This window comes from Podarcis filfolensis (assembly GCF_964270895.1).
Source record: "Podarcis filfolensis genome assembly, chromosome: 3".
NCBI lineage: Eukaryota > Metazoa > Chordata > Lepidosauria > Squamata > Lacertidae > Podarcis > Podarcis filfolensis.
The window spans coordinates 75,593,374-75,615,958 of record NC_139606.1 but is presented as its reverse complement, the minus strand read 5'-3'; the positions used below and the strand labels follow the sequence as shown (position 1 = coordinate 75,615,958).

Sequence of the window (22,585 nt, the reverse complement as noted above, 5' to 3'; positions counted from 1 at the left end):
CCAATTAGTTCTCTCAAAACAGTCCTGCAGCTGGTGAATAGCACCTTCAGGCCAGATTTTAACAGATTTTAATATTGTGGGAGCCCGTTTCCTGAGTGGGATATATGCTGGTACCAGGAACAAAGACATATGGTCGGACTGGCCCAAGTGTGGCAGCTGTAAAGCCCTATAGCCGTGATTTACATTCGAATAAACTTTATCTAGTGTCTTGTCCCCTCTTGTGGGACATTTCACATGCTGATAGAGCGTTGGGAGCACTGTTTTAAGTTCTACATGGTTGAAGTCTCCCGCAATGATGTGCACAGCTTCAGGATACTTGTCTTGCTGGCTGCTGATAAGGCTCTGCAGGCGTCCCAAAGCCAAGTTGGCATTGGCATCTGGTGGCACGTACACACCAGTTAACATAACAGCTGTAAACTCCCTAGGGAGATAGGCTGGTCTACATTTAACAGCCACATATTCCAAATCCGGTGAACAGTGACTGCCCACAGTCTTAGAATTATTGGACCAGCATTTGTTCACATATACGCACAGCCCCCCTCCTCTAGTTTTTCCGAAGTCCATGCCTCGGTCATGACGATGTACCACCCAGCCTTCCAACTGAATAGCTGTGTCTGGTATGGACGGTTGAAGCCATGTCTCAATGACAAATAAAACGCAGCAATCTTTTACAAGGCTGTTCTTTGCTGCCTGCAACCTCAATTCATCCATCTTGTTGGCAAGAGATCTCACATTGGCAAGAAATATGCTGGGGAGTGGTGGTTTAGATGGACTCCTCTGTAATCTTACCAGGACGCCAGCCCGACAACCCCGCCTTTGCCTCCTGTCTCTACGCCGCCTTCGCCTCCTCCCTGGAGGCATAGTAATCCATGGAGAGCCCGGCGGCCTGGCTACTCCCACCGGAACGTTATCTAGGCGAAAATAATCAGCTCTTACAGCTTGTTCACACTGTAATCCGACCTTCAGAAGTTCCTGCCTGCTGTAAATCTTTCTTGCCCGGTCAGACATACTCGGACCAAGTAAAAATAATAAAACAAAACAAAACGCTAAGGGAGAGCACTAAGCCGCAGCGTCTATGCGCGCCGCCATTTGATGGCCTTTTCCTCCATTACTTTTGTCTTGTCCTCTTTAAAGCTATCCAAGTTGGTAGCCATCACATCTTGTGATAGCAAATTCCAAAGTTCAACTCCATGCTGTGTGAAGAAATGCTTCGTTTTGTCTGTCCTGAATCTTTCACCATTCAGCTTCACACACACACAGAGAGAGAGAGAGAGAGAGAGAGAGAGAGAGAGAGAGAGGAGAGAGAGCGCTTTTCTGTGGATTGGACTTTACCCAATGCACAGGCAGAAAAAGAAAGATTAGGATTGCAATCCTATCGAAAATAAATTCTGTTGAACTCAGAATAACTCTCTTCTAAGTATGTGCGTGTAGGAACTGGTTGTACCCTAGTTTGGCTATGGGTTGTAATCATAAATAATGAACTCAACAGTGGGTTTAAAAAAATAAAACAGGACAATCCAGCCTGTGCAATGTAAGACCCTCCTAGCATGTGCAATCTACCTTTGTGAATGTGGCTCAGTGTTACAACATATTAAAGCCAGATTTAGTCCACAACAATGGGGAAAGTGGAATATAAAGTAGAAAGGTTGTCTGTCAATGTGCTAACAGTGCTCTGAGGATAAGGATGCTGAATGTCTGGGCAACTGCATCCTAGTTTAAGCAGAATTTACTCAGCAGATGTTCATCACAGCACTGGCTGCACTTTAGGGTGGTGTTGTTGAATGTTACCAAAGACATCTTACTAATAGAGACTTCATTTTCTTGTCGGTTGCTGCACTGACTTCAGTCCATACAGGATCAGTTGGGTCAGAACCACCTGGTTTTGTATCTGGATGCCTCATGCTCAGAATATATTGTGGAGCGATAGACTGAGGTTAAATCTGCTGTAATCATAGCTAAGGTTGCAATCCTAAACCAACTTAACTAGGAGTAAATGCTGTTGAATTCAATGGGACCTACTTCTGAGTAGAAAAGGTTAGGATTGTGCTGTAAATCTGGATCCAACCCAATGGAAGCAGGATAAGGGAACTGAAATGTGGAGAGTAATGAAAGAGAAAGGGAAGAAAGCAGCAGCATAAAGAGGCTTTAGAAGGAACACTTGCTAGAAGCTTAGGAGTGAGAAGTAAAGAGGATAGACGGCTAGAGACAGAGCCCATATGAGGCTCCAAGCCAAGATTTTCGGCCGTAACATATATTTGGCAGAGATAAAAGCCAGTCACGTTTGCCTTACAGGGCTTTAATTCCACCCAGAGGAACAGATGACTACATAAACCACTTGAGCTTTACCCTTATGATTTGACATCCCTGGGTAGAAAAGTAACTCTCCGACAACACAGCTTCCTGGCATCAATTCCCAATCGATGCTTTTGAGGTAGAAAATTCAGTGCCAGATTTAAGCTACAGATAAAGAGAGGTGACAGCAACAAACCTTTGTCACCTCTGTGACTTGCAGCACAGCAGTTAATGCTGCAGGAACATGTGTCTCATATTTGTGAAGCTAGTAAAAGACTGTGTCATAAATATAAGTGATCCCCCCACAATGAATAAAATAAAATAACACAATGCGAAGGAGTAGCGATTTAAAATAAATTATACATTACCACTATAAATAATGTTTCAGCTAATGATTTAAAGACTGGCTGAGCAGATTTTAAAACTCTTTCAATTTTTGGAAGTTTTCCACATGCATTAAAATCCAGAGATTAATTGTGATCTCATTAGGCGTGGCATATACATGTAGGAATGTTTCCAACTAACAGTCCATTTTTCAAACTACACCACCACTGAAAGTACATCTAAAAGATCTGATTGTGGAAAAGAATTCCAAGGCTCAGGAGGATGATCCGCCTAGCACTGGTTTTATACAATCTCCATTCAGTGGAAATAGGCTCCACTTCTGGGTGGGGCCAGGTTGCGGTCAGGCCAACTAGCCTCCCACCTCAGCGTGGGGGCAGGACAGTGTCCCGCATCCCACTGGGGGAGACCCTAGACACGTCAGGTTGCCAGGTGGCCAATCAGGTTGCTTTGGGGCGTGGCCAAGGCCAATTTAAGCCGTGGTGCAACTCAGAGGCTTCCCTTCAGCCTTGTGCCCCGGATCTCCCGCCCTCCCACCCTTTTTTCAGGTTGCATCATTGGCCTTGCTATGGACTTTGGTCACCGCTGAGGGGCCTGGTAGGAATTTTCCCACTTGGCAAATTGGCACCAGCCACTTGGTTTTTGCCTACCTCATAGCAATTGTCCCAACTTTGTAAGGTTAGGCGGTTAGGCATTGGAATAGTGATGTGGAGGGGAGGGGAGGTGCAGCCATCACCTGCCCCTCCGTGCTCAAGGGTATTTCATTAAAGGAATCTGGGGGTGTGAATCTCGTCTGAAGCCCAGGAAGGGGCTAGGGCCATGCCACGACCCCATTGGGAACCCAGGGGTGCTCGAGTTGATCCGCATCAATCTGCTCCCCCTACTGGTGGTTTACCCTTACCAGACTTTCTGCAAGGCGGGCAGAAGTCAGATATAGTCTGTTGATGCCAATGCCTAAGCCAATACCACTCACATTCTGTAACCAATAAAGTTGTGGCCTAAATTTTGCCCATTAACGTTAACCTAAATTCTGTGTCCTTGTGTCTTTATTCTCCTGGGTGGCTTGGGGGCCTTGACACACAACTGGGCTTGCATGGGATTCCTGCGCAAGCTTCTTTGGATCTGGTGGATTGCTGCCAGAGTTTAAATTTACCATCATAAACCTTGCCTTTCCATACACCATGTGGTTTGGCTCCCCCCGCTCTAAATTCCAGAGCTCCACCCCACAAGCACTTCAATCTGATGTTCCAGGGCTGTGCCTGGATTGTATAGGTTGATCTAAGAGGGGCTTGTGAGTGAACTATCCTGCTTTACAGCAGAGGTATACAATAAAAATTTATAATTATTTTAAAATATAAAGCCCAATTTTCGGTCCTTTAGGGCACAATACGCCAGTGCATATAAGCATGATAACCAAATATCTGTAAGATGTTCATTTAAGAAATAATTTAGAATCTAGGAGCTGAAACTAGCATTGTGATGATTTTTGGTAATCTTCAAGTTGCCTTGAGTGGGATGGTTGTGTGGATAGATCCTTAAAAAACACACCACCTCACCTTTCATGCTTTTGTACTTTTTTCACACCTATGTGCACCCATTGCTTACCTGAACTGTTGCGCTCTCTCTCTCTCTCTCTCTCTCTCTCATTTGAAGGGATCTTTAACATATGACCACAGCCAATCAGAGATCACATAGTGCAGCCAAGCAAATGAGACTACATTATGACATAGATGAAGACAAACAATGTCCTTCCATTATGGGGAGAAGCTGTCCACTCAACTTGACCAGGCAAATGAGTTGACCTAATGAAACCATTCACACACACCAAAGGAACATGATGCAAGTCAATATTGTTGCAGTAGCATTGATACCCAAAGTAAATTGCCATTTGTAGATTTCAGCTCTCTGGAAGTCACATAGGAGAGAAAGTGCTCCCTGAAATATCCCGAACTCTGTTTATATAGGAGGAAGGAAAAACAGAAGCTTGAACTTTGCCAGCAACAGACAACTGCTGGAGTTTTGTGGTATTGGTGTAATATGGTTCCCTGAGGCTGGAACCAGAGAAGCCATGCTGCCACATAGTGATATCTTATCTACATGCTGACACTGAAATTTCAGAACTGTCTTTGCAGGTGCCACCCTGTAGAGTGATTGACAATGACACAGGAGATGACCAAGGCTTGCCAGCCTATGGCAAATACTTCCTTACCCTTCAAGAAAGGGAATCTGTCTTTAAAGAGCTAGACAGCATTTTAGACACTTCCTGCTCATTGTTCCTATGGTTCTGTTTTTAATACCACTTTGATCCCACTTTCCTTTTATCCTGAAATAAACCAGAGTTTGCAGGTAAGTACATTCTGAGTTGTGGTTAGAAATACACCCAGTTCAACATACAATTTGCAGAAACCTTCAGAAGAATTTTTTTAAAGTCTTTATATAAAAACAGTGAAGCATCTATCTAGATTTTAATTACACTAAGAACCATCAGTTTGCTTTAAAAAAAACAACAAGAAACCATTGGTTATTGCTTTAAATAATTTTCCTCTTTAGAATTAACAAGAATTTCTTCTCACTTTGCAACACTAAATGAATATAGTTGGAAAAGCTATTATGACATCCTTTGATTTCAATTATCACTATTATATGGAATGCCAATGGGTATATGCAGCCCTCATTTCATTTAGCAAAATTTTGCTATTAGTTTAAACTCCAGCTTAGTGCCCCCTCTCAAATGTAATTTGGGAGAGGAGGGATGTTTTTTTACAAATTGCATGGAACAAAGTACACCAGCTCTTCAGGGCTGTTCCAGATAATGCTGTAAGGGCCACGTCATACATTTAAAGCACTATTATGCCACTTTTGAGAGTCAAAAGATTCCTGGGAACTGTAGTTTGCTAAGGGTGCGGAGAGCTACAATTCCAGGAGCTCCCTAGAAGGATAACATTGTGGTAGAATATCACTTGAAATGCATGGTGTGGATGTGGCTCTTGTGTGGTAGAAACATTAATGTCCTGCTACATAGCAAATCCATTCATGTGCAATCACATTTGGACTGCATCCCAGCAGCTGCAGTGTTGTATTGCTTGGAAAATGTAATAATACCCATCACTCTCCTTTAAACTACTATGGTAATAAGTGGTCCCTGGTTGAGTGGTTGTGCAAGTGTCTCAGACACCAAATTGGATGCATGTGTGGCAAAAGCCATCCCTTTGTGCACATCGTTTTGAGGAGTCCTGACATTTAGGGTATCTGGCATTCTTTGTTTGGTATTCCTGCTTTCACATACTGGAGTGCACACCACACCCCCAATGCAACCCTGTCCCTAAACTGGGGGCGGGGCAGGAACCTTCAGTCCTCCAGATGTTGTCGAACCTCACTCACGCTATCTGGGATCACTGGCCATGCTGCCTAGGGCTGATGGGAATCAGAGTCCAACAGCCAGCAATAGCTTCCCCACCTCTGAACAAAAAGGCCATCACTGAACAGCAACATGTTGTATCACTGGCAACGCAATTAAGACTGGCCACTTGCAACAGCCGCTGCTCTTTAGAACAGGCACTTGTGACTTCTGAACGCGCAGATCTCCACATTACATTGTCAGGTATGGGCAAAACTGGAAAGGAGTGCACAAGCAGATTGCTACAGCTTTGTTGCATAAGTCTCACCCTTGGTGCATCTGTTCAGACACATCAGTTTGGAACTGTCACATCAAAGAGTGCATGGGACACAGGGCTTCAAAAACTGTTTCCAGATCTGACCCAGTGAACATGCAAGTTACAATACTTGTTAGGCAAGTCTTTCAGGGTCTCCCCCTCCCCATATCCAATAATTGATTTAGTTGTTATTAGTTACACAGAGATGGGAAGAATCCTTGAGGCCTCCTAAGACAGTATTCAGCTCTTGAAAGCAACCCTTTTGAATGAAGCTCTCTCCCCCTGCCCGCCCCGCCGAGTCTTCCTGCTCATTATTCCTCTAAGCCTTCCTTTCCCGGACACCAGCTGCCACCAAGGAAGTCGACAGCAGCATCTTCCTCTGCCTTCTTAGCTGGCTGGAGCTGCACCAACATGGCCTGGAGAGTTTCCTTCACCATCTGGATCTCTCTCTGTAGAGACTGTATATGCTTTATTAAGGAATAAATTGAAAGGTAATTGGCAGCTCCTTTCCTCTCTCTGAGTTATTTAATAAGTTGTTGTTGTGCTGTGCACAACAGATGGGCATTGCTAGCTAATTGCAGCGTCAAGTTCATCCAAATTGCTTGGATTAAATATTAATACATATTTCACACTTGCTTATGCCCCCCCTCCTCATCCCCGTCTTTTTGGGCCTGTGGGCAACAAACAGCATTTTTTGCTTGAGGGGTATGAAGTGAGCAGCAATTTGTGTGCGCACGCACATATGTAAGCGTGAGTGGCTGTTGTAAATCCCCATGTGTTACACAAAGAGAATACCACAGTCACTATTCAGAGGGAATAATCTTAGATCTCAGCTTGAGAGGAATATAAATGAACATAGAGAGCGCTTTTTTTTTGTCTCTGTGCCAAACCTTCAGGTCATTGATGGCAATTCTCACTAACATGAGAACAGATTCCCTCCCCGAGTTCACATTCACACTGCCCTCACATCTATCAGAGTCTGAAATGCATCCTCTCCCTCTCCCTTCCTCTCTCATACACAGCATCCTCCATAAAGTGAAAAGCCACCCCATGACCGAGGAATAAAAAGCAGAACACAAGTTTCCGCTCTGGTCCTAGATGACTTTACTTGAAAGTAAACTACTCTCAACAGAGCTTAAGGGAGCTGAGCCTTGCAGCCTTACCCGTAAAGCCAGGCCTGGAATTACTTTCTCTACAGCCCCAACTCTGCAGTTGGGTCAGTCTTGCACAAAATGCACAAAATGACTCCTATTAATGCCACAGACTTTCATTCTGGAATACAATGGAAACAGGACCTAAAAACTAACCTAATTAGTTCAGCAAGGGAACGATCAAGTAAGAGCTATTTTACATTTCAAACATGGAAGATAATGATAATATATTATGAAACCACACTTCAGAGAACATTAAAGTGTCTTGGTTCAGAGCCAAATGTTTAAAAACTCCCTACACAGGGAGAGGGCAAAGTACAAGCTGACACTGATGTGCTTCCTCGCTTTTTATGTTTTTGGGGGCTCATGATCTATTAGGAAATGCTGCCATACCCAAGAACAATGTCAAGATGAAAATACATCCTTAGGTTATGAAGTGGATAAATAAAAAATCGTTTTTCTTTGGGGGTGAGGGGAGTAACTAAAGGGGATCATGGGAAAGTTATGCAAATACCTTCAATGCCAGACTGTCACACATACCAATTTGAAAAGCCTTTTAGCAGCTTCTGATTCTTTCAAAGCTTCCTCAAGATTTCATCTTTTTCTGTAATTTACATACATTCACTGTGATGTTTGACTCTCTCTCTTTTTTTTCTTACTTTATGGGGAACTAATGTTAGTGTAAAAGGATAAGATCAATTTCTGCTCACATTTTTAGGCCGTCTTTTTCAGTCTAAAGGCAAGACACAGAGAAGATGCTGAACAAATACCTTTTGTGCTAAAACCATGTACCAAGGATAAGTAAACAGACCCCTCATTTAAGGGTGGACCGCTGTTAAAAGTTGCCAATGCTCTTTTCCACCTGGCTCACCCTCCCTTCATTACACCTCAGAGATACCAGAGGCATAGTTGGGGGGGTGCTGTGGGTGCCATGGCCCTGGGTGCAATTTTGAGATGGGGTGCAAACAGGCACCCCCACAGCAGGTTCCTTCATTGGAGCCTGGCTCTGTGTCAGGAGTTGCACCTTGGCTGCAGTGCTTGTGCCTGGCGCAGCTCTACGCCCAGGGTCAGGCCTGACCCAGGGGAGGAGAGCAGGCGAGTGGGTGCCAGTGCTGCCACCCACCCTCCTCGGCTGCAACACACCTTGCGCCTGGCGGCAGCAGCTGTAAACATGGGGCTACCTCCTTAAGTTTAGTTATAGTGGAGTGGGAGAGCCGAAAACAACGCCAATATATTTCACATCTGACAACCCATGTGCTGCTTTGGTTTCACGAGTCTAAAAAGCCCAGATCACAAATTTTCACAGTCCTCTATGGAGGTTCATTTCCCAGAAGTAATGTATTTTGCATTAACTCTGGAAATTTACACTCGATTCTGACCAAACTAAGCTCCTTAGAGCAAAATACACACCAGGATTACCTCCTCCCCCCCAAAAAAAAATCATAAAACCATAGAATCATAAAATTGTGGAGTTGGAAGGGATCCCCAAAGGCCATCTAGTCCAACCCCTGCAAATATGACCATAAAACCTTCATATCCCCTCTATTTGATTTAACTGCATCAGACATGAAAGAAAAGAAAATACTCAGAGTGTAGTTCATGTTTCAGAAGAGAGAAACACCCCTCCCACTGTATATAGGTCTCATGATTCACACTGTCACTAAAGAAAAAAATTATAGATAAACTGTCTCATCTGGGCCAGAGTGTTACATATAATCAAGTGCAAGAAATATCAGCCACAGTAACAAATGTACTGTTTTATGAAATACTCCTTTTCACACCCTGCAAAAACTGGCACCAGAGTCAGGGGTCATCAGTTAGTACCTCCTGACTCCTTCCAGTTGGTGTGGAAGAAATCCCTGGGAGAGTAAGGGAGGTTTGTACCATGAGATGTCTGGCTGGTTTGATTATGTCTCCACTGGCATTTCAAACTGACTATTAAAACCATTAACACAAACTTATTTTTGCAGGGTGTGAAAAAGTGTATTTTATGCAGACAGAATTCAAATAGCCAACCCACTTTCTTGCAGCAAAAATAGCATTATATCTCAAACTATTACATGCCCTCAAATTGTCTGTCAAGCCATAACTGCTAATTAAGACCCCAAATGACTGTGAAATTGCAATATAAAAATCCATTTAATTTTACTGGGAATGCTAAGTCTTTCCTGTTAGTAAAGTAACACCTCTCATCAAGTCCTCAGACACCAGCAATGCGTCACCTCTTGCCTTTGGTTCTTCCAATTAACAATTCAGATTGTTTTCATTTGCTTGCCACTGATTAACAGCCATTGGCTCTTTTGTGGGTTTGCTTCACTATGGTATTTCTTGTTCAACAAATCCATCAGATGCAGAGATACACACAAGTTTTACTTTTACAGACCAATCTTATACCTGTCTCTTAGATGCAAGTCCCTTAGAGTTCAATACTCCCAGGGAAGTGGATATAGGAGTGAGCTTTAATTTGTCTGCTTGTGCTCCCATTCATCCGTCAAATGCAAAACCTCCTGCTTAATATTTGCTTTGAGAAGTTACAATATTAAATAAAAATCCTTTGTGGGTCTGTGTAAATATTCAGTGCTAAGCATTAGTGCTGGTTTCTGACTTCATTTGTGTGGTGTGTGCTATTTATGCCCTACTAGCAGGCTGGTTGGTTCCAGTATTCTGTGCCATAAAAATGTATAATGAAAAACAATGGCATCTGGGATTTATTTCTTCTAATAGAAGTTTAATTATTAATCAAAGCCGCAATGTGTGTTTAAATATTGGCAGAACCGCCTTCTTGACAGCACCAGGAAGTTAGATCTCCCAGAAGCAGCCTTCTCTCTCTCTCTTTCTCTCTTTTCATTAGAAGCATACCAGCTGCAATTTTCAACCCAAAGTACCTATCCTTGCAGGTTTTTGGAAGATCATGCTCCTGGGCACCCATTTAGCCCTTGGTTAAAGGTTTGTCTACTTTAATGGTCAATTTAGAAATTAAAATATCTGGGAATTAGTTTAGGTGACACTAGAACTATTGCTAAGAGCCATTTCAGGCATGATTTTTGCTGTTCATTTTACACATGTAACTGCTTGTGCAAGTGATCAGTTTAATACTGGCAGATGGCACTCTCAGAACTCTGCAGATCAACTTCCAAGGCCAGGTTGCATTCTGAAACAGGAAACTCCTGCTCATGGAAATGGATCCGCTGAACTCTAAGTCCCCTCCTCTTGTGTTAGGAAAGGACATAACATGACAATACCCTTCGGTCCCATTTGGAACGTTTTAACTTCTTTTACAATTGACATTGCTTTACTTGTTTTTATAACGACATATTCTATTGTTGTTATGACCCGTTCTGGGAACTTATGGTGAAGGGCAGGTACAAAATCTAATAAATAAACATGCAAACCACTTGGAAACCTTTGCATAATACAAATAAGCATGAGGAAGCTTTGTCATCAGCCATCCTGACTGCCCTACACAAGTCGCCTCCTGTCTTTTCCGGCATCTGTTTGAATGGGGTTTTTGCTGCTCCTACTGTAGCAAATCCAATCCATTTGGCCAAGGAATAGACTGAGGGAAGATGATGCCATTATGTTATTATGGTGCCTAAATCGGAGACTGCCTGGGGGCCTAGCATAAGCTGCTCCGAGTTTCTCAAAGGAAGAGCAGGATGTATCAGTGTAATAAATAAACTGTGCAGCATGGGCTCAAAACAGTTGTGTAAACTGGGATTTAATTCTGTTGGATCTGGCTGGAGTTTTTACCATGGTATTTTAGGATCCACTAGATACTACAAGAGAGACAGAGTTATTGCTGCTCCCTGTGTCTTTTTCTCTCCAGGGTAGCATGTGGTTTTACAACCAACCATTTGGAAGCAGGGGGTGGGTAAATGCACAGCACAATGTTGTTGCATCCCATGTTGGGTAAAACAAGACATTACTGGAGAGAAAAAAGGATAGAGGCACAGAGAAGTGGCAAGTAAACCTTTGGTAGGGTTGTTTGCAGGTTCCTTATTTTTTTGAATATTGCAGTCTGTCATGAACCTTTCAAACTGGCTTTGACTACAAAGCAGGCCATCTTTTCCTGCTCACTTTCCTGATGATACTTTTTCCGCCTCCTCCTCTTGCTTTGTTTATTCAACCCCATATTTCTGTCTGCCTCCAGTTTAAGCAGCATATGCATTTGTGGACATCATGCAGAAGAATTGTGGGAGAAAAAGGCAGAAGTGATTTTTAACTTTGTGCCTTTCCATTTATGTAGACATGACAGATTCAGCAAGCTTAAACCAGATGCCAGTTGGCATAAGCAGCCTTTTAAACAATTTATGTTTCCTCATTCAAGGGATTTCATCTGGAAGACAACCAAATGCCCATCTTGCTAGGGTTATTTGTACTATACACAGTTAAAACTGCAGGGCAATGTGCCATGGTAAGTACTCACTGGATATTTTAAAGGGAAAATGTGTTTGTTTCCAAGATATGCATCTCCTGTTTTGGCTGTAGATGATAATTCACTAAAATTGGTTTAGCAGATTACTTTTGTAAGTGGAGATCGCTGGGTTTTTCACACATCTGTTGGAGCAAGTGGAGGGAAGACTGGGATCACAGGTGCCAATTCCATTCACGGAATATGGACATATAACTGTAGGCATGTATGGTTCTTACCATGTGATCAGGAACCATCACAAAGTGGTAGAGCATCTGCTTTGCATCCAGAAGGTCCCACGTTCAAACCTGGGTAGCTCCAGGTAGGGCTTGAAAAGATCCCTGCTTGAAACCCTGGGCAGCCACTGCTGGTCAGTGTCAAAAATAATGAGCTAAATGGACCTATGGCCTGACTCACTATAAGGCAGCTTCCTATGTTTCCATGTTCCTAAAAGCAGTGGGCCATCAAAAGACCCCAAAATGTAAAATATCTGTGCATGCAGTGCCAAATTAAATCCTGTAGAGGCAGTCGAAATCTGGGGGGGACAGGTGACACCCACCTCTCATTGAAGTAAAAAAGGTTGCTTGTAATTTTCTTTCAAGATCAAATCAATATTATTTTGATCTGTTGTCACAGGGCCCCTAAAAGGCCTGGGGCCCATAGGCCAGTGTCTACTCTGCCTATTTGGTAATCTGGCACTGTGTACTTGCCTGGCTGAACTCATGGAGGTTAGTCACAGCAGCAGCATTGCTCTTCCATATGTTCAGCTGAATATGTGGCAAACAATTACCATATGTCCCCCCAGAAGTCTTCTGTGGTGGTATTCCAGTACTTCCCCCCAGGAGGTACTCAAGGGTACGCAGTACCAGAACCTCTTTTCTTTTTTTAATGTGGCACTTACAGCTCATGGTGAGTACCAGACCTATTTTTCCACAAAAAAAACACTGGGTATTACAAACATTACAAGACAGATTGTTTTAATATATGCCATAGGTTTGGAGGAAGGCTCTGTCTGGATGATAACTGTGAGTCCCTTCAAAACCTATGATCATATTCTTGTGAGGTTAAAATCCATGAGGAAACTTGTTGAATCGGTCAGGCAAGTCTTTTTGTAAGGTGATGGCCTTAGCTGGTCAACAGCATCTAATAGAGTGAGCTCGGATGCTATAGTGACAACTAAATGATGATGTTCTCTAGGAAGGGGCGTAGGCATTTCCTCCACCTCCCTCACCTGACTGGATGCCACATCATTCTAGGATGGAGAATAATAGGCCAAGGGGGGCATGTGTGAGTTTGGCTGGTGCTGGAAGTTAGAGACAGAGACATGTCTCAGTCTGAGCTGGACCCAAAGCTGAGTTTGGGGTTTTCCTGGAAACGTGATGAGGAGGCAAGATCTGCTCGAGGTGTTAATGCTGTGAGTGCCTCCATCGATGCTGTGTGTGTGTGTGTGTGTGTGTGTGTGTGTGTGTGTGTTTAGAACCATATGTCCTAAATATACCACAGTCTCCACTGACCTTCATTCCATGAAAGCCAAATCCTGGGAGACACCCTGGAGACTCTTGCTGCTTGGAGATTGGAGTATATGCAACAATAGTTTGAGGGTGCTTATATCAGTACTTAAATCACTCCAAATTGAAATTAAACTTTACACCACTAAGAATGTACATTCGGTTTCTAGTCTGCTTTTTCTTTCTATTAACCATTGGCACAAATTGCACTGAAGAGGCTCAGATGCACTTTTATTGGTATGTACAGGGGGAAAGTCTCAAAACAACATCTGTTCAGTCTGACCTAATTTTAGATCAAGCCAATGACAAGACTCCTCTCAGTTTCAGCGAGTGCTAGATAAATGGTCCTGTCACTATTCTCTGAGGGCGCATCTGCACTGGACTGTTCCCTAATATGCAGTTGGCAATTTAACACTGAAGCGGATGCTTGGAAAGATACACATTTTTTTTAAAAAAATGGGGGGGATATAGAATGCTTGGTGCAGCTGGCACTTGCCCCACTATTACCCCCAAATATAGGACAGATAGGAAGAGAATACTAGTATATACACAACATAAGGTGCACCAAACTGTGTCAAGAGCAGGGGTGGCTGTGGAGCTTCAAAGTCCTCAAGTGTAGAGCTTTCCTCCCTTTGTGAGGCTGGTGAGAGAAGAGCAGAGGAGCTGTCCTTGAGATGAGCCAAGAAGCCAGGTGGCGAAGCAGCTGGCCTCTCCCCACAGAACGAACCCTGCGGGAGGCATGAAGCATCTGCACCCTACCTAGCCAGGCTTGTAACTTCCCACAACAAAGGAAGGCCAATACGAGACCCTATTCTGATAAAGCAGGCACCTAACATGTGTACCCTCCTCCCTGCTTTTTGTTTGTTGCTACTGACTCTTGAGGACCAGTGAATGGGAACTGGCTATCTTTGTAGCCCCTCCCTGGTGTGAATTAAGGGACCTCTCCCTGCAGATGCTACACTCTGTCCAAGGATTGACTGAAAGTCTAACATCATGCCCTGCAGCTGCGGCTCTGAAGAATCCAGTTCCAAAGAACTTTCCAAATTTTGCTCTTTATGAATTTCCTCTCTAGGCTCTGGGACGTACTACCTGGCTACAAGTACAGGTGATGCAAATGGTAGTCCAACACCACCTGAAAGGCCACAGGTTCCCGTGTTTCTGGTATAGTGGATGAAACTTAAAGCTGACAGAAGATATTGATATGGAGCAAGATTTGCTGGGATTCATTGCTCTGCATGAGCTAATCTCATTTCCTCAAAAAGACTTTCATAGGTGCACTTTCAGTGGACAAACCTGCGGCACCTGTTTGTGTTCAAGCTCCATTATCTAGTCTCATAGCCTGACCTGGAACTCATCCTCCCTTAGTCCAAAGTGGAAGGAGATTGGTGGATATCCCACAAGGTTCTCAATAAATCACCCGTCAGTCCAAGTCATCATGGTTGAATTACTGATTATTATTTCCTAGTTCAGGTTTCCAGAGAACAAAGTTCTATTATAACCTAGTTCTCTTAAGTAGGATTCACACAATGCTAATTTCAGGACTGTGCTGATAAAAGCTAATTCTTTAGCTGGAGCATCAAAGGCAGACTATCAAAAAAAGGATATGAACAAGGTCTTCATCACAGCCGCAGAGCGCTGTTTGAAGTTGATCTTCCAGGTGCATCAGCTTCTCACTTATTTTTTCACATTTGTCGTCAAGTTCTGCTGTAAGTATATGAAATTCCTACAAGAAGGAGAAAAAATATTACAAGAAAGTGTTTGCATTTTTGGCTGCACATTAGCATCCTTGAAGATCATATTAAATCGGGGTACAATATTTTGTTACGCTGGAACAAACTCAGCAACTGACCTTTCACTTTAAATTCATGTCCGCCATAACCATGTATAAAGTAGGGTGGGGCCTATTCTAAGGACAAAAGTAATCCTTCTCTTTAATTTCTGTTACTGTTCATTTTTTCAGTAAACAGCTTGACTACTGATAATGCACAGTTAAGAATCAGCATGGGTGGGATGGGAAGCAACATGTGTCCATCAGGATACCAATTTAGACTACTGTGATGCGCAGTATGTGGGCTTTAGGGCTGGACTGCAACAAATGGAACCTGGTTAGTCTCATCACAACCTGATGATTATCAATTTGTGATGAGGTGAGGATGGGATTTTTCACTGGTGGCACCAGCATCGTGGAATATACCGTATTTTTCGCACGATTGGACGCACCGGACCATAGGACGCACGTAGTTTTCAGGGGGGGAAATCAAGGAAAAAATATGATTCCCCCCCCCCAGCTCTGGGAGCAGTGGACAGGCTGCACGCAGCCTGTGCGCTACTCCAAGACCTTCTCCCTGCTTTTGCGGGAGGTGGCAGAATTCCCCCACCTCCCGCAAAAGCCCACAGTAGCCCCGCGTGACTCCTGCGGGCTTTTCGACCAGGAGGGAGAAGGGACTGAAACGGCCCGTCAGTCCCTTCTCCCTCCTTGGGGAAAAGCCCCCAAGAACCGCTCGCTCTTTAAAGGCTGCGCGGCTCCTGCGGGCTTTTCTAGGAGGTGGGGGTATTCCTAGAAAAGCCAGCAAAGCCGTGCAGCCCCTTTAAAGAGCGCACGGCTTTTGCCTGCTTTTGCGGGAGGTGGGGGAATTCCCCCACCTCCCGCAAAAGCCCGCAGGAGGGAGAAGGGACTGACTCGGCCTGTCAGTCCCTTCTCCCTCCTTGGGGAAAAGCCCCCAAGAGCCGCTCGCTCTTTAAAGGGTGCGCGGCTCCTGCGGGCTTTTCTAGGAGGTGGGGGAATTCCCCCACCTCCTAGAAAAGCCAGCAGAAGCCACGGAGCCCCTTTAAAGAGTGCCCGGCTTCTGCCTGCTTTTGCGGGAGGTGGGGGAATTCCCCCATCTCCCCCAAAAACCCACAGGAGGGTTGGAGAGTAGCGGGAAGGCGTTGCGCGCCTTCCTGCTGCCCCCCATCCTCTGGGGCTGGCGATGGGGGAAGCACTTTTTTCCCCACCGCCAGCCTCAAACCCGGGTTGGAGAGTAGCGGGAAGGCATCGCTGCCTTCCCGCTGCCCCCCAATCTCTGGGGCTGGCGGTGGGGAAAGCAGCGCTTTCCCCGCCAGCCTCAAAGAGCAGACTCTCCTGGCTTCAGCAGAAGCAACGCAAAGCCTCCGGAGCGCAGGCTTCGGAGGCTTTGCCTTGCTATCGCTGAAGCCAGGGAGCCTGCATTCGCTCCACAGGACGCACACACATTTCCCCTTCATTTTTGGAGGGGGGAAAGTGCGTCCTATAGAGCGAAAAATACGGTACTCCTTACTGAAATATGAGTGGTCCCAATTTGTATTGGCATTCCAATGGCTTTTGAAGAGTGCCTGTTTACACAGACATTCTCTTCACCTGAGTCTTGAGGAGAACCTGAGCTGGTTCAGCTAGCTCAGGTTCTCCTCACACACCCTGGGTTGAACCCCCTTTTTGCGGAAGAAACTTTGCAGTGCAGACCCGGTGAACTCCCCACCGCGATCGCTCTGAAAGCTTTTGCACCCGTGTGGAAAACTGCAGTTCCACAAGTCTCCCATTTCAATTGCTGTGCTGTTTTAATTGGATTGTTTTGCTGCACATTTTAATCATGGTGCTTTATATTTGAATGGGATTGTTTTGTTGTGTATTTTACTTATTGTGTATTTTACTTATTTAGTTTTACTTATAGTTTACTTATAGTTTACCAATGATGTGCAATTAGTTTTAATGCTTTGTAAGCCACTCAGAAGTGGCCTAGGCATTAAGCAGTCTATGAATTAAACATTCTTCATTATAGATAGATAGATAGATGATAGATAGAAGGAAGAGATAGGTATCTTCATATTCTGCTGAAAGTTTCAATTGACACAAGCAAGATTTTCAGCAGTCTAATTCCCACAAATGGATTCTGTACAACTTTACAATAATCCCATTTGTCCAAATGCTTCGTTGCAAAACTTTACAGAAAATAATAAGTTTACACCAGGGATCAATATGCCATAAGCTTTTAAAACCACAGGCAGCCATACTAACCGATGCCATATATTGGCTATAAATGTCCTTGTGGCTGTATGGATGAAGAACAAGTCATCCATCAAGCTGTTAGATTGTTATTCAATACCCAGCAGGATCCTGCATATCTTAGGGAGAGAAAAAACACCTGAGCAATTTACAAGATTGGAAAGCTATTAGAAAATACCTTAGTGACCCGCATACAAGAAGACAGGGCAGCAACATTTTAAAAAATCACTTTTATTTACTATTTGGCAGGCTTGCAGGGAGATCAGTCACGAAATCATTTATTTTCTTGCACTGAAGATTCCTTAAAGTCCTGATTACCAACTGGCGCATCTATCTGAAGAAAACAATTTTATTCTAGATGCTCACTATTCTTTTTTTCTTTTTCTTTTTTGAAGTTAAAGATTTGGATGGGGTCATCTTCTTAACTGGGAGTGAGTTTTGATCCACAGTATGAAATAAGGAGAGTGATTATCCAAACGGTCACATATTTATGACAGGCTGTATCCAAATTTATTACAATGGTACCTCAGGTTACAGACACTTCAGGTTACAGACACTTCAGGTTACAGACACTTCAGGTTACAGACTCCGCTAACCCAGATATAGTACCTCGGGTTAAGAACTTTGCTTCAGGATGAGAATAGAAATCGCGCGGCGGCAGCAGGAGGCCCCATTAGCTAAAGTGGTCCTCAGGCTAAGAACAGTTTCAGGTTAAGAACGGACCTCCAGAGCGAATTAAGTTCTTAACCCGAGGTACCACTGTATTTATTTATTGCATTTATATCCCATCATTCCTCCAAGGAGCTCAATGTGGCACACGTGATTCTTCTTCCTCACTATTTTATCCTCACAACAACCCTGTGAGGTAGGTTAACCTGAGAGACTGACTGACCCAAGGTCACCCATGAAGTTTCATGGCTAAGAAGGGATTTCAATGCTGGTTTCCCAGGTCCTAGTCCAACACTGAACCACTACATCACACTGGCTCTCTTTGAACTAACTAACTGATTTTGGTTGGGGAAACTTCCAGTTATAGCACATAAACTCATAAATGCACATCCAAATTCATGAATGAGTGATGAAAAACATCTTCCCTAAAACTAACCTGCCTATTGAGATTAAGCAGGTTGGTTTTGGGCAACATTCTTGTTTAGATAAGCCTACCCAGATGCTTGGAAAGTTGTGGTAGTTTTAATCTGTATTATTATTTTAATTTTTGTGAGTTTTAAAGTATGGCTGTAAATTTTGCTTGGTTTTATTGTCTTATCTTTCTGTAAACTGGTTTGAGGTTTGTTTGCATAAATCTCATGAAATAAATAATAATAACCACTCGGCAAACTTCGTCCAAGTAGAACAATCACAGTTCAAATAACGAGCTGATGCCACAATAAACATGTGAGTCTTTAAGGTGCAACGTGGACTCTGTTGTTTTTGCTACAACAGGGTAACGCTCAGGCAATTCAAAACACGTAAGGGGAGGTGTGTTTTCTATAAGAAGATGAAAAAAGTTGTAACTTCAAAGTGCTGGTTTATTGAGTAGCTTAGCTGAATCTGATTAAAGTGCCCTGCCATTAATATATTAGGCTATAGGTCAGATTCCTGCTGTGACCATGCAAGAGACTTCACAAGGCTGATTTGAAAACAGGTGGTGTGGAAATTAAGTGATTTTTAAATCCTCTGCCATCCTCAGCAATAAAGCTGAGGCAAAATGCATGCCCACCAAAACAAAACAAAAAATATCAGTATTTGAGAATAGTCCCTAAACTTGAGACTAATATAAGGATATCTACCACTCTAAAAGATTAATTCAAGTACTGTGGTTCTGCTACTTTGCTTTTCCTGCTCCTCCTGTATCCTACTGGCTTTCTGCTTTCGTACTAAGCAGTGTGAGTATCACAACCATGGGGCTGTTCTAACGTTGCATTTTGATAAGTGTATTGTGAAAACAGCCCAAGATGCAAATCTTTGTAATGTGGGTGGGGGCTGTTGGTTATCAGTCTAAGAAGTGCAAAGGGCTGAGAATCTCCTAAGAATTCTTTTCTATAGCTGCATATAAGGCAGGGGTAGGCAACCTAAGGCCCTGGGCCAGATAATAATAATAAAAAAAATTATTTATATCCCGCCCTCCCCAGCCGAAGCCGGGCTCAGGGCGGCTAACAACAATCAAATAATCCAACATTCTAAAAACATCTCATTCTAAAAATTAATTAAAATCAAATTGATGGCAACCGTTAAGCAAAATTCTGTGCAGATTGCCAGAGGAGGGAGTCAGCCTGCCCTCTGACCAAAGGCCTGGTGGAACAGCTCTGTCTTTCAGGCCCTGCGGAAAGATGTCAGGTCCCGCAGGGCCCTAGTCTCTTGTGACAGAGCGTTCCACCAGATTGGAGCCGCAGCCGAGAAAGCCCTGGCTCTAGTTGAGGCCAGCCTAACCTCTCTGAGGCCTGGGACCTTCAAGATGTTTTTATTTGCAGACCGTAAGTTCCTCTGTGGGACATACCAGGAGAGGTGGTCCCGTAGGTACGAGGGTCCTAGGCCATATAGGGCTTTAAAAGTTAAAACCAGCACCTTAAACCTGATCCTGTACTCCACCGGGAGCCAGTGCAGCTGGTATAGCACCGGATGAATGTGATCTCGCAGCGAAGACCCCGTAAGGAGTCTCGCCGCAGCATTCTGCACCCGCTGGAGTTTCTGGGTCAGTCTCAAGGGGAGCCCCACGTAGAGCGAGTTAAAATAATCCAGTCTGGAGGTGACCGTCGCGTGGATCACAGTGGCTAGGTCAGGGCAAGAGAGATAAGGAGCCAACTGCTTAGCTTGGTGGAGATGAAAAAATACCGCCTTTGTTATAGCTGTAATCTGCGCCTCCATAGAGAGGGAGGTATCGAAGATTACACCCAAACTCTTAACGGACGGTGCTGGCACCAATTGCACCCTGCAAGAGATGGGAGTTGCCCCCTCAATCCCATATCGTCCTGTCCCAGCCAAAGGACCTCTGTCTTCGAAGGATTTAACTTCAACCGGCTCCCACGTAACCATCTAGCCACAGCTTCCAGACATCTGGTCAGTGTGTCTGGGGCCAAGTCAGGATGGCCATCCATCAACAGATAGAGTTGGGTGTCATCGGCATACTGATGGCAACCCAACCCAAAACTCCGGACAAGCTGGGCGAGGGGGCGCATAAAGATGTTAAAAAGCATCGGGGAGAGAATCGCACCCTGAGGCACTCCACACACCAAGGAGTGGCGTGATGACAATTCCCCCCCAAGCGCCACCCTCTGTCCCCGACCAGAGAGAAATGAGCGCAGGCATTGAAGGACTGTGCCCTGGATCCCCACGTCGGCAAGGCAGTGGTCCAGGAGTTCGTGATCGACCATGTCGAAGGCTGCTGACAGGTCTAGAAGAATCAGCAGCCCCGACCCGCCTCGATCCAGCTGCCTGCGGAGATCATCTGTTAGGGCGACCAGAGCCGTCTCGGTCCCATGACCAGCGCGGAAGCCGGACTGGAATGGATCCAGAGCCGATGTTTCATCCAGAAACCTGCCAAGCTGTTCAGCAACCGCTCTCTCAATCACCTTACCCAGGAATGGAAGATTCGAAACCAGGCGGTAATTAGATAGATCTAAGGGATCTAATGATGTTTTCTTTAAGAGCGGACGCCCCACTGCCTCCTTCAGTTCCCCTGGGAATATCCCGGTGCCAAGGGACAAATTGATGATATCCCCCAGGGGGGCCCGCACCTCATCTGGACACGCTCTAATCAGCCAAGACGGGCACGGGTCGAGAGGACAGGTGGTGGGCTTTCCAGCTCGGAGGAGTCTGTCCACATCAGCTGGGGATATCCGGTCAAAGTGGTCCATTAGTGGACCCGAGGACAGTCGAGGGGCCTCCAGTTCCTTTATTGTATCCAAATTGGCAGGGAGGTCATGGCGGAGCAACAGGACCTTCTCCGCAAAAAAGCTCGCAAATGCCTCACAGCTGTGTGTCAAATTGTTATTTAAATTTGGCTGTCCTTCAAGGGACGTTAAAGACCTAATTATACTAAATAATTGTGCCGGGCAAGAGCTAGCAGATGCAATGGAGCCCGAGAAGTAAGACTTCTTAGCGGCCTTCACTGCCATCTCATAGGTTTTCATAAAAGCCCTATAAGATGTTCTTGAGGCTCCGTCAAGGGCACCCCGCCATACTCGCTCTAGCCGTCTGAGGTCCTGATTCATTTTCCGAAGCTCCTCGGTAAACCAGGGAGCCCGGTTTCTGCGGGGTCGCAGAGGGCACTTAGGTGCGATCTCATCGATGGCTGCCAGGAGCTGGATATTCCAGCCCTCAACAAGCTCAGTCAATGAGTCGCCAGGGGGAGCAAGGTCCCGCAAGGCTTGATGGAATCTATCAGGGTCCATCAGCCTCTGCGGGCGAGCCCAAATCAGCTCGCCACCTAAGCAGGGTGGGGGTGGAAAGTCAGTCCTGGCTTTCAGAGCGTAGTGATCAGACCATGGCACCTTCATCGAAGGAGACATGATCACATCTATACCGACACCAAAGATCAAATCCAGCGTGTGGCCTGCTTGATGTGTGGGGCCCGAAACAAACTGGGAGAGCCCTAGTGTTGATGCAGCCCAATCGGCTTTTCAATCCGGCCTGTGGACAGTCCGGGAATCAGTGTGTTTTTACATGAGTAGAATGTGTGCTTTTATTTAAAATGCATCTCTGGGTTATTTGTGGGGCATAGGAAGTCGTTCATTTCCCCACCCCCCTATATATTCCGGCCCACCACATGGTCTGAGAGACAGTGGACCGGCCCACAGCTGACCTCTGATCTAAGGCTTGTGCCTGTGGCTATTTATCCAAATGCAACCAATACCTGATAAGAAAAACCATTATGGTGCAGGGCTTAGGAAATCAGTGTCATGCATTTATATCAACTGTGGCAGTCATACACTGTCTGCATTTTCCTAATCTGGCAAGCTCACAGATAAGGTCAGAGTACAAAATGTACACAGGTACCATTTGGTTGGCATAAAAAAAACTCAAAATAAACCTCCTCCGTTGATGATAGCCACCCTATATGGACATGCCTTTAGAAGGGGAAATGCATATTCATGTCTTGATGAGCAAATCTATGGAATCAAGCTTTCTTCTACTATTGTTGGCATTCAGAGGTAGGGAAAAGACTCCTTTCTACAGCCAGCCAAACATTGTGAAGCATCTTAAGGACACTT

At 44.7% G+C, this 22,585-nt stretch overlaps 1 protein-coding gene across 1 annotated transcript in view; it reads right to left on the bottom strand.

Annotated features, from left to right (window-relative positions):
- Positions 1 to 2,275: 2,275 nt before the first annotated feature.
- Positions 2,276 to 22,585, bottom strand: part of DISC1 (DISC1 scaffold protein) — a 170,526-nt gene continuing 150,216 nt past the window's right edge. Inside the window, 2 exon segments of the mRNA XM_083606010.1 lie at positions 2,276 to 6,748; positions 14,964 to 15,080. Coding sequence (XP_083462136.1) covers positions 6,599 to 6,748; positions 14,964 to 15,080 — 267 coding nt within the window. The 3' untranslated portion in view covers positions 2,276 to 6,598.